Here is a 13,172-nt window from a genome sequence, read left to right as displayed (position 1 = left end):
ATTGTGTATATGTACCATAGCTTTCTTATCCATTCATCTGCTGATGGACATCTAGGTTGCTTCCATGTCCTGGCTATTATAAACAGTGCTGTGATGAACATTTTGGGTACACGTGTCTCTTTCCTTCTGGTTTCCTCAGTGTGTATGCCCAGCAGTGGGATTGCTGGATCATAAGGCAGTTCTATTTCCAGTTTTTAAGGAATCTCCACACTGTTCTCCATAGTGGCTGTACTAGTTTGCATTCCACCAACAGTGTAAGAGGGTTCCTTTTTCTCCACACCCTCTCCAGCATTTATTATTTGTAGACTTTTGGATCGCAGCCATTCTGACTGGTGTGAAATGGTACCTCATAGTGGTTTTGATTTGCATTTCTCTGATAATGAGTGATGTTGAGCATCTTTTCATGTGTTTGTTAGCCATCTGTATGTCTTCTTTGGAGAAATGTCTATTTAGTTCTTTGGCCCATTTTTGATTGGGTCGTTTATTTTTCTGGAGTTGAGCTGTAGGAGTTGCTTGTATATTTTTGAGCTTAGTTGTTTGTCAGTTGCTTCATTTGCTGTTATTTTCTCCCATTCTGAAGGCTGTCTTTTCACCTTGCTAATAGTTTCCTTTGATGTGCAGAAGCTTTTAAGGTTAATTAGGTCCCATTTGTTTATTTTTGCTTTTATTTCCAATATTCTGGGAGGTGGGTCATAGAGGATCCTGCTGTGATGTATGTCAGAGAGTGTTTTGCCTATGTTCTCCTCTAGGAGTTTTATAGTTTCTGGTCTTACGTTTAGATCTTTAATCCATTTTGAGTTTATTTTTGTGTATGGTGTTAGAAAGTGGTCTAGTTTCATTCTTTTACAAGTGGTTGACCAGATTTCCCAGCACCACTTGTTAAAGAGATTGTCTTTAATCCAAGGACTCTTAAGTCCAGATTAGTTTTGCTAACTGCCTCCAGGGCACTCCCAGGGGAATTCCATCTATTCTGATGCCTGTCATTAAGCTCTGAAGTATGGCTTGTCAACCTTGAGCGTGACTGAGAATTGACTGGAGTTGTTAATACACAGCTGGCAGGACCCCCACTTCTCCAGGGATTCTAAATCAGTAGGTCAGGGGTGGGACCCAAGAATTTGCATTTCTGCCAAGTTCCCAGGTGGTGCAATGCTGCTGCCCCAGGGTCAAGCTTTGAGAACCACTGTTCTGCAGGAATATCCTAAAAGTCAGGTGTATATTGGGATTCTGTCTGCAGAGCAATTCCTTTGTTTGGTGGAGAATGGGATTAAGCAATTGCAATAGATGTTTTATTGATAAAATATTTAAAATATAAATACAAGCCCCTTATTTATACATGACAATAGAATGAAATTAGAAAAATAAAGTGAAAATGTATTTGCCCTAGCCCCTTAACAGTGACTATTCCCAGAGGTAGCCACTGTTTAACAATTTGATGTGTCTCTTTGCAGACCTTTTCTGTGTATTTACATATTCCTATACACACCCACACCCCTACACCTCTAATGATTTATCATAAATGATAGATTAGACATATTATTCTGACTTACTTTTTCCACTTAACAAATCTTAGATTTTCTTGTCCATTCATTTAGATATTTTTCCTTCTTTTTAATGACTGCATAGAATTCCAAAGTATGAGTGGGCCTTATTTTATCCATTTCCTGTAAAAAAAAAATTAGGCTATTTCCAATTATCCCAATTACAAACAATGCTGCAGTGAAGATCCTCATATATATATTTCTTTGTGCAGGTATTATAGAGAATAGAATTCTCTATAATTTAGAGAGAATTTAGGGAGAAGAATTTCTGGGTGAAGTAGTATATACTTTTTAAAATATGAGAAATACTGCTAAACTGCCCATCCAAAAAGATTTGACAATTTATAACTTCCTTCCACACTCTCTCCATTTATTTGCTATTTACACTTGTAATTTTAAAAAATCTGTATCTCATGCTCTTTAAAATTTGTGTTTCTTTGATTACTAGTGAAGTTAAACATCTATGAATGTTTATTGGCCATTTCCATATGTTTTTCTATAAACTGCTATCATATTCTTTCATATTATATCATATCATATTCTTTGCCCATTTTCTATTTTTTTTTAACAAAACAAAAAAGGTTTAGCACAAAGGCAGTAATTTTGAGGGAAGAATTTATGAGGGAATATAGTTTTGAATCTGTAAGTGAACAATGAAAATGGATGGGAAAATGTAATTTTTAGGAATTAACTGTTAGAGAAAATTAAAATTGTTAGAACATTTACATGAAGAATGAATCACCTAGTGTATAGTGCCCATAATCCTGTTTAATGCAGTCCTATCTCAGAGCTCTTTTTCAACATTGTTTTAACCAGTAATTAAATTTGCTTCAAGTGCTAAAAACCATAATTTGGAGACAGGCTAAAAAATATAATACAATCATGTAAAGGCAACCTTTAATATATTGGGTTGGCCAAAAATTTCATTTTGGTTTTTCTGTACCATCTTACGGGAAAACCCAAATGAACTTTTTGGCAAACCCAATATGTTGGGATATAATTGGTGATTTTTGCTCTCATCTGCATCTTACCCTAGTAGAATTCTTTACTGAAAGGTCCACTATCTCACTAGACAGAGTACTAGAAAACTGAATTAGTGGTTTTATTTGGAGTGGTGATCTTCCAAATTAAAAAAATGACTAGAAAGTTTCATAAGCTGAAAGTATATACATTTCTGCTGGGTGCCTTGAGCTGAAATCCTCAGTCTGCCCCTTTATCTCTCCCTTTGCATGGACCTTTGAGCTTCCCTGATGGCCCAGACTGTAAAAAGTCTGCCTGCAGTGCAGGAGATCTGGGTTCAATCCCTGGATCAGAAAGATCCCCTGGAGAAGGAAATGGCAACCCACTCCAGTATCCTTGCCTGGGAAATCCCGTGGACGGAGGAGCCTGGCAGGCTACAGTCCATGGAGTTGCAAAGAGTCGGACACAACTGAGTGACTTCACTTGACTCCAGGTCAGAGACGCTGACTCTGAAGAAGACAAATGTGATAGCTACATATCAAAACACAGTCTTATCTCCATCTCTTCTGTAGACTGCTAAAGTTGCTGCCCCTGACTGGACATTTTTACACTGCTTGCCCAGAAAGCCAGAAGAAGTGGACGATGAAGTGTTTTATTCTCCACGATCTCTTGTATTCCCGGAGGCCGAAAACAGAAAGTGGACAATCATGGTAAGCAAGAAATGGGGATTGGAGGATGGGGAATTCTCTGTGTGGCTCCAACTTGGTCATTCACGCCTTTTGGTAAACAATAAGCAGCTGGTATTACCCACATACATTACTTGCTCATATGGTATCTATTTTTTTCCAGAAAGTTCACAGTAGATCATTAGTGCTTAAAGCATGTATAGTTTTTAATGGAGTAAGACTGACCCCCATGTAAATATATCTATTTTAGTAAAAATTCTTACCATTGTTGATCAGCCTGAACACTAGCCACCATTGCCTGTCAACCATAATAGGTTGTATAATTCTTATACAATAATTTTAGAATCCCCTTGTTAATGTTTACAGAAGCCCCTAATTCAGTGCCTGGCACAAAATGGGCATTGAAAGAAATATTATTTCCTTCCTCCTCTCTTTCTTCCCTTCTGTCATTGCCTAGGTAATTGTTTGGTTCTCTACTGGCTTTAGACAGTAGAGAAACATTGTTCTTAGGTATAGAACATTGCCAAAATTGCAGCAAGACTAATCTTAAAAATTATTAGTCCCTTTAACAAAATGCCACTAGTTTCATCTTCACCACCACTATTCTTGGAAACATTAACCTCACATCTCTGCTTTACAATATCTCAAATACCATGTTTTTCTCTGGAAAATGGAACACTCCAGTGCCATAATTTAGTACCACCATTTTTTAGTTTTTGGTGATTTAACTGATCTCCATTACTATATCAGCTAGGGTCTTCCTGGAAAACAAAAAAAGTCTACTTCAGGTAGAGAAATAAAAAGAAATTTGTTAAAAGACATTAGGCACTTCCCAGAATGATTCATTATTGTATATCACATATTCAGAAACACAGGCAGGAAAACTGCCCAACAACACTGTGCTTCTTTTGTAACCAAAACACCACTGACACAGCCTCCCATAGCCTGGTACCTAATGCCCTGGAAACAAAATGCCAGATAACCCATTATAGCTTCCATGGAGGAGAAAATGGCAACTGGCTCCAGTATTCTTGCCTGGGAAATCCCATAGACAGAGGAGCCTAGCGGGGAGCCTGGCAGGCCATGGTACAGGGGATCACAAAGATTCAGACACGACTGAGCACACACATACACAAAACATTTAGTATGTTATCTAATACACTGTAAATATTGTTATTATAATTATCATCACCACTATCGTCTTCATTGTTGATCTAATGCAGAGATTTGAGCTCCAGTATGGCTTCCCTGCTGGCTCAGATGGTAAAGAATCTGCCTACAATATGGGAGACCTGGGTTCGATCCCTGGGTTGGGAAGATCCCCTGGAGAAGGGAACGGTTACCCACTCTAGTATTCTTGCCTGGATAATTCCATGGACAGAGGAGCCTGGCAGGCTCTAGTCCATGGTTGCAAAGAGTCAGACATGACTGAGTGACTTTCATACACACACATGAATCCCTTTGCAATGAAAAGTGGTATATCAGGCCCAAGTTGTCATATCTAATGAGAGGAATGACTTTTTTTTTTTTTTTTTTTTTACTGTACCTTTCAGCTTACAGCCTCAGGACACTAACTTTGGCCAAAATGGCAATTATCATGTCATTTAGACCAGTGCCTCTAAAGCTTTTGATCCATTTGATCCATTTGAATCACCTAGGGACTTGTTAAGTGCAAATTTGGATTTGGTCTGAGATGTGGCCCAAGATTCAGCATTTTTAATAAGCAACCAGGTAATGAAGATGCTGCTGTCCTGCAGACCACATTTTGAAGAGCAAAGATCCAGATGCAAAAAAAAAAAAAAAAAAAAGTGAGCTCTCCAGCCATATACCTCAGGAAGAAACATAGCAACGAATTTTCCTCAAGCTCTAGTCTTTATCAGAAGATGACGGCAATGACGAAGATAGATCAACCCAAATCTGTTAAAATAGATTCTTTTGTAGAAATTCAGGGGCCGGAGGGGGATCTAAAAGTACATTTTCCAAAATATAATTATGAAGATGCTCTGTACTTCTGAATTTTTAAAGAGCTTATTATGCACTTGTGTGTATATATATTATACACACATACACACATATATATACACACATATTCACAGTGAAGTCTTATGCCCACCCATTTTCCACCATCTAAGTCCTACCACCCTCTCTCCATCTCCCACCTTCCTGAGGTATCCACTTCCCCTAATGGGTAAATTTATTTAAAAAAAAAAAGATGCACAGCCATATCAAAATGAAAGTAAAGAATCTAAAATAGAAAGAATGCTTGACTGGGAATGAGAAGACTTGAATTCTGTAACTGTCTTTGATACTAGTCAGCCATATCATTTTGGCTAACTGTGACCTCTCTGGGTCTCAGTTTCCTTCCACATAAAATAAGTAGGTTGAGCTATCTAGATGGCAAATGACTTTTAATCTTAGGTCTTCAATCTCATCAGCGGGCTACATGAAGTCCTACGTTCAGAAGCTTCTAAGCCTGCCTGTGGTCTCAGAAGGAAAGAGCGACATAACTGACTAGCGATACCCGACATGGATTCTGGAAGGGGGTTGGTGACACACACGCTGTCCTCTTTATGTCTCCAAACCAGATGATGTGGACATCCCACTGAGTTAAGTTCATTTCAGCAACCATATACTGAGCATCTACTATGTACCAGGTTCTCTGCCAGGCACTGCAGATTAAGAAAAAAAGAATATTGTTCAGTCTCTGCACAGTCTGTACAATTCATAGAAGCATGGCATTTTCAAGTGGGATGAGATCTTACAGATTATCTAAATTCCTATTTTATAGGCAGAGAAATTATTCTTAGATGGCTTATTTAGAATGGCATTTAGGTTCAGCACTGCTCTGCTAGATTCTTCTGGAACGTTCTAAAGATACAATACCTGTTTTCCTCTAGAATCTCCCTATCCAACACAGTAGCCACTAGGGGCATGTGGCTATTTAAATTTAGACTTCAGCTAACTAAGTGGAGAAGGAAATGGCACCCCACTCCAGTATTCTTGTCTGGAGAATTCCATGGACAGAGGAGCCTGGCGGGCTACAATCCATGGGGTTGCAAAGAGTCAAACACAACTGAGCAACCAAACAACAAAAATGAACTAAAAGATAATAAAATATAAGATTCAATTTCTCAGACATACTAACCACATTTTAAGTGTTCAATAGTCACATAGGGCTGGTGGCTCCACTATTTGTATTTGACAGCATAGACAGGGAATGTTTCCATCATGACAGAAAGTCCTACTGGGCAGCACTACTGTCTAGAGGGTGATTTCCACACACAGTTTCATTTACAGTCAGGATAGAAGAAGGAAGGAGAGACACAATCCAGCCTCAAGTTCTGAGGTGCCCATAATGACTAATGTAATAACTAAATAGGTGATGGGCTTGTTCTAAAAGCATATAACATTTTTAAAGCAAACGTGTACTCATTCAGCACTCACACTAGCTTTTTAAGGCCCTCATACTGGGAGATTTCCAGCAGTGCTTTTCAGAACACTCTGGTAATCACATCATTCTCTCCATAGTGCACAGGCCTTTGGATCTCTTTGTTTAAAAAAAAAAAAAAAAAAAACACACACACACACACACACACACACACCCTCTCCTCACCACAAAGCTTGCTTTTATATTTTTCAATAATTACGAAGGCTACAGGACTCACAAAACGTGAGGTGGGTTTCTTCCTCTGCCTACAAATTTTACTGTGGAGCTAAAGAAACCTAAAGGGACCCTGCAAAAAATCTGCCACTTCAAAGTACTACTTATCAGGATGACCTTTAGATATACAACACCATTGCGAATGTAGTTCACAGTATTTTACCATCTCTTCTCTCCAAGTGAGGGGTGCCAGATAAAATACAGGATAACCAGCTACAGTGGAGTTTCAAATGTGGTGTGGTGTTTAGACAATTTATTAAGACAATAAAGAACTGTTTAGTATACACATGTCCTAAGGGCTTTCTTCATAGCTCAGTCGGTAGAGAATCTGCCTGCAATGCAGGAGACCTAGGTTCGATACCTGGGTCGGGAAGATCCCCTGGAGAAGGAAATGGCACCCCACTCCAGTATTCTTGCCTGGAGAATGTTGCAAGAGTCGGACACAACTTAGCGACTAAACACCACCACCAATAGACATGTTCTACGTAATATTTGGAATATACTTATAGTTTAAGAAAAATTGTTGTTGACCTGAAATCCCTGCTTATGTATGTATGTATATATGTATGTCTGTATCTAACTACATCTGGCAGCAGCTCTACTCATAATTAACTTTCTAAGATTAAATACTTGAAAATAAATTTGACATATGCTATGACCATTAAAAACAAAACCAAACCTAAGAGGTGACCCCAGGAACTCATAAAAAAGCTTAAAATATTTTACTGGAAGATGTTCTTATCCTAGTGTTTGACCTTTCTGTCTTCTTCCTGTCATTGAGATCTCAACTTAAATGTCACTCTTTAACAAGATTTTCCCTGTCCACCATCTCTAAGTGGTTCCCCAACCTCCTTTATCCTGTTTTTTTTTTTTTTTGTAATTTTCTAATGACATTTATCACTCCTTGGTATTTTATTTTTTATTTGTTACCTGTCCTCTCCCCATAATGATACGTGCTCAATACATTTTTGTAGCCTGAAGGCAATACAGAATACTGTTTGGTTCTCAAACATGGGCTTTGGAAATCAAGTTAAAATTCTGGCTCTCTGTGTGGTCTTGGGAAAGTATCATAACTCCTCTAAGTCCAGTTTATTCATATGAAAATGGTGGTCAAGGAGTAGGACAGGTAGGTAGAGATTCACACCTCACTGCCACCACTCAGGAAATACCTGTGCTGCAGTCTCCTCGTCTGTATTTCATATCTCTTCCTACCTCACACAGTAGAAAAGGATATTACATAGTCTGGTCAAAAAGCAACAGCACTCAGAAATAAAAAGGAATGAATGAGTCATTTGTACTGATGTGGATAAACCCAGAGCCTGTTGTACAAAGTGAAGTAAGTTAGAAAGAGAAAAACAAGTATCACATATTAATGCATCTGCATGGAGTCTAGAAACATGGTACTGATGAACCTATTTGCATGACAGGAATGGAGATGCAGATGCAGAGAACAGACCTGTGGACACAGGGAAGAGGGGGTGGATGAGCTGAGGGAGTAGCGCTGACATACACACACTACCGTATGTAAGACACATGGCTACTGGGAAGCTGCTGTACAGCACAGGGAGCTCAGCTTGGTGCTCTGCGATGGCCTAGAAGGGTGGGACTGGCAAGGGGTGTGGGAGGGAGGCTCAAGAGGCAGGGGATATATGTATACTTAGAGCTGATTCACTTTTTTGTACAGAAGAAACCAATACAACATTGTAAAGCAATTATATTTAAATAAAAATAAAATAAAAGGAAGAATGCAAAAAAAAAAGAAGAAGAAGCAAGAGCAAGTACCTGAAAGGCAGTAAAACTACCTCTTAAGAGTAGAGTCAGAGAAACTTGGGTCCAAACCCAGTTCTGTGTTGTTTCCAGGCTTGAGTTTCTCATCTATAAGTGATAATAGCAGAGATTGCCTTAGAAGGTTGTTGTGTTACACAAGCTAATTTACAAACACTTCTCTCTACCTTACTGCAGTACCTAGCACAGTGATAATATCAGCAACAGTGATGACGACAAATGTTGATGGTAAGACACTTAGTCTGGTACATAGTAAGCACTCAGTCAGCATTTGTTATCATCACTGTTTCTGATATTATTACTAATGTTGTGATTCTGGAAGTTGAGAAGAGTAAAAGTGAAAATTCCTGTTTGCTGCTGATGGGAAGCTGTACTCTAGCTTATAAATATTCTTTCAGGAGAACCCAGATTCAGAAAGACATTATTCATTAAGCTTAATAATCTACATCTAATTTATTCTAAACTTTTCTAGGTTACAAGTATCCAAACCACAGTGAAAACACAAGGATGGGAGGAATTCTATTTCTCTACAACCAGCCAATAGTCAGTCAGTTCAGTTCAGTTGCTCAGTCATGTCCGACTCTTTGCGACCCCATGAACTGCAGCACGCCAGGCCTCCCTGTCCATCACCAACTTCCAGAGTCCACCCAAACCCATGTCCATTGAGTCAGTGATGCCATCCAACCATCTCATCCTCTGTCGTCCCCTTCTCCTCCTGCCCCCAATCTTTCCCAGCATCGGGGTCTTTTCCAGTGAGTCAGCTCTTCGCATGAGGTGGCCAAAGTATTGGAGTTTCAGCTTCAACATCAGTCCTTCCGATAAACACCCAGGACTGATCTCCTTTAGGATGGACTAGTTGGATCTCCTTGCAGTCCAAGGGACTCTCAAGAGTCTTCTCCAACACCACAGTTCAAAAGCATCAATTCTTCGGTGCTCAGCTTTCTTCAGAGTCCAACTCTCACATCCATACATGACCACTGGAAAAACCATAGCCTTGACTAGACGGACATTTGTTGGCAAAGTAATGTCTCTGCTTTTTATTTTTCTTTATATATATATATTTTTTAATTAACATGATTAAAAGTGACAGCATATTATCTTAGATACTTACCTATTTGTGTGTGTGTGTGTGTGTGTGTGTATATATATACATATATATATACACACACCATCTGAGCCACTTTTTAATATGCTGTTTAGGTTGGTTATAACTTTCCTTCCAAGGAGTAACTGTCTTTTAATTTCATGCCTGCAATCACCATCTGCAGTGATTTTGGAGCCCAGAAAAATAAAGTCTGACACTGTTTCCACTGTTTCCCCATCTATTTCCCATGAAGTGATGGGAGCGGATGCCATGATCTTCGTTTTCTGAATGATGAGCTTTAAGCCAACTTTTTCACTCTCCTCTTTCACTTTCATCAAGAGGCTCTTTAGTTCTTCTTTGCTTTCTGCCATAAGGGTGGTGTCATCTGCATATCTGAGGTTATTGATATTTCTCCCAGCAATCTTGATTACAGCTTGTGCTTCTTCCAGCCCACTGTTTCTCATGATGTACTCTGCATATAAATTCAATAAGCAGGGTGACAATATACAGCCTTGATGTACTCCTTTTCCTATTTCGAACCAGGCTGTTGTTCCATGTCCAGTTCTAACTGTTGCTTTCTAACCTGCATATAGGTTTCTCAAGAGGCAGGTCAGGTGGTCTGGGATTCCCATCTCTTTTAGAATTTTCCACTTTGTTGTTATCCACACAGTTAAAGGCTTTGGCATAGTCAATAAAGCAGAAATAGATGGTTTTCTGGAACTCTCTTGCTTTTTTGATGATCCAGCAGATGTTGGCAATTTGATCTCTGCTTCCTCTGCCTTTTCTAAAACCAGCTTGTACATCTGGAAGTTCATGGTCCATGTATTGCTGAAACCTGGCTTGGAGAATTTTAAGCATCACTTTACTACTGTGTGAAATGAGTGCAATTGTGCAGTAGTTTGAGCATTCTTTGGCATTGCCTTTCTTTGGGATTGAAATGAAAACTGACCTTTTCCAGTCCTGTGGCCACTGCTGAGGTTCCCAAATTTGCTGGCATATTGAGTGCCAGCACTTTCACAGCATCATCTTTCAGGATTTGAAATAGCTCAACTGGAATTCCATCACCTCCACTAGCTTTGTTCGTAGTGATGCTTTCTAAGGCCCACTTGATTTCACATTCCAGGATGTCTGGCTCTAGGTGAGTGATCACACCATCGTGATTATCTGGGTCGTGAAGATCTTTTTTGTACAGTTCTTCTTGTATTCTTGCCACCTTTTCTTAATATCTTCTGCTTCTGTTAGGTAACTACCATTTCTGTCCTTTATTGAGCCCATCTTTGCATGAAATGTTCCCTTGGTATCTCTAATTTTCTTGGAGAGATCTCTAGTCTTTCCCATTCTATTATTTTCCTCTATTTCTTTGCATTGATCACTGAGGAAGGCTTTCTTATCTCTCCTTGCTGTTCTTTGGAACTCTGCATTCAAATGGGTATATCTTTCCTTTTCTCCTTTGCTTTTTGCTTCCCTTATTTTCACAGACATTTGTAAGGCCTCCTCAGACAGCCATTTTGCTTTTTTGCATTTCTTTTTCTTGGGGATGGTCTTGATTCCTGTCTCCTGTACAGTGTCACGAACCTCCATCCATAGTTCATCAGGTACTCTGCCTATCAGATCTAGTCCCTTAAACCTATGTCTCACTTCCACTGTATAGTCATAAGGGATTTGATTTAGGGAATACCAGAATGATCTAGTGGTTTTCTCCACTTTCTTCAATTTCAGTGAGTAGGCTTCACTTATGACTAGCAAAGCCAATCATGGCTACCGCCTTGGTACCTCCATTTGGCTCTCACCCCCACTGGTCCTGGAATGAGGCCTAAAAAAGTATGGTGTTTGCATATATATTTGGGTCATCATGATCCCTCATGCTGCTGCTGCTGCTAAGTCGCTTCAGTCGTGTCCGACTCTGTGCGACCCCATAGACAGGAGCACACCAGGCTCTGCCGTCCCTGGGATTCTCCAGGCAAGAACACTGGAGTGGGTTGCCATTGCCTTCTCCATTGTGTAAAAGTGAAAGTGAAAGTGAAGTCGCTCAGTCGCGTCCGACTCATAGCAACCCCATGGACTGCAGCCTACCAGGCTCCTCCATCCATGGGATTTTCTAGGCAAGAGTACTGGAGTGGCTTGCCATTGCCTTCTCTGTGATCCCTCATGAGCTCCCTTAATAAAAATAAGTATTAGTTTGGAAGCGACCCCTTATCATTTCCTTAGGAAAACACATGTCTGCCATAGGCCTTCAAAGCTGTAACCCAGATCGTCTTCTATAGGTCCCTAAGTAGGATCTTGCTAATATTTACCCATTTCTTTCTTTCTCTTTCTCTGCGTGTCATTCCAGGCTGTCATGGTATCCCTGCTGACAGATTATTCGCCTCAGCTCCAGAAGCCAAAGTTTTGATGCCCTGATGCTTCTCAAGAGAGAAACCATGTTCTTCAGGAACAGAATGAGTCAGTTTATGAGGGAAGGAGAAGAGAACAAATCACGGAAATAAACAAATTCTAACACATGGTATAGGTGAATGGTATGATATTGCTTTGTCACTGTGAAACCTTCCTGAAGCTCCTAATTTCAGTCCTGATGCACTGTAACATGTGGCTTAACTAGGTTTAAACTTTCTAATTCACAATATCTGAGTTACATTTGGGTACGATATTAATAATCATATACATTTGCTTCAACTAAACATAAAATACTGTGTTCATAACACATAATGCCTATGCCGTTAAAAGTAATCTATGCTTATTGCTCTAATAAATTATCACCCACGCTAATTTATAAGTAAACATTTACGAGGCAGTCAGCTGCTGGCAGACCTATGGGCTGTGCTCATATCCCCTAGGACAAACAAGGAAGCCAAATGATCCATCTCGCTGATGTAACACAATTTGCAGGCAAATGGGGTAGACAGACATTCACTTATGGAGGCAAAATGGTGAAATTCTTAGAAAAACAGCTATAATTGTGTCCAAACTCCGGAGTTTTTTCTAGTCATTTGTGGAAGGAGGGTCCTCCGAGAGCACACATCTCTCTTCTGTAATGAATACTTAATGCTACAAGCCTAAAGAAGCCTTTGTGAACAAGTAGTAAAACCACGGATACCTAAATAGGAATATAATGTCCATTAGTGACATTTTCATAGGTTCAAATTCTCCAGCAGGAGCAATTTAATTTTTTTTCATGTTTGTGTTTGTCATGCAGCTCATCATACCATGCACTGGATATTCCCATAAATCCACTACTTGCCACATTTTACACTATATTTTCCTCTAATTTTTCTTCAAGCTAAGAACAATTTGCACCACTGGATTATTATGTAATTAAAGCTAGATGTCTCTTGTGGGTGAACGAAATGTGTAGTATTAAATTATTATGATATAATTTAAAATCTTTAGTTCAAATGTTAAATAAGTGAAACTTTTCAAAAGTAATGTATTTTATAGAGGACAAGAAGAGTAATTAACTT

At 39.3% G+C, this 13,172-nt stretch overlaps 1 protein-coding gene across 1 annotated transcript in view; it reads left to right on the top strand.

The window, feature by feature from the left end:
* OTC (ornithine transcarbamylase) overlaps positions 1-12,106 on the top strand; it is a 73,175-nt gene extending 61,069 nt beyond the window's left edge. The window contains exons 9-10 of the mRNA XM_005889423.2: positions 3,071-3,208; positions 12,047-12,106. Of these exons, the coding sequence (XP_005889485.1) occupies positions 3,071-3,208; positions 12,047-12,106 (198 nt within the window). The remainder of the gene's footprint in view (positions 1-3,070; positions 3,209-12,046) is intronic.
* Positions 12,107-13,172: the final 1,066 nt, after the last annotated feature.

Source organism: Bos mutus, chromosome X (genome assembly GCF_027580195.1).
Source record: "Bos mutus isolate GX-2022 chromosome X, NWIPB_WYAK_1.1, whole genome shotgun sequence".
NCBI classification, from domain to species: Eukaryota; Metazoa; Chordata; class Mammalia; order Artiodactyla; family Bovidae; genus Bos; species Bos mutus.
The sequence above is the reverse complement of the archived record's forward strand: the minus strand, read 5'-3'. Positions and strand labels throughout refer to the sequence as shown.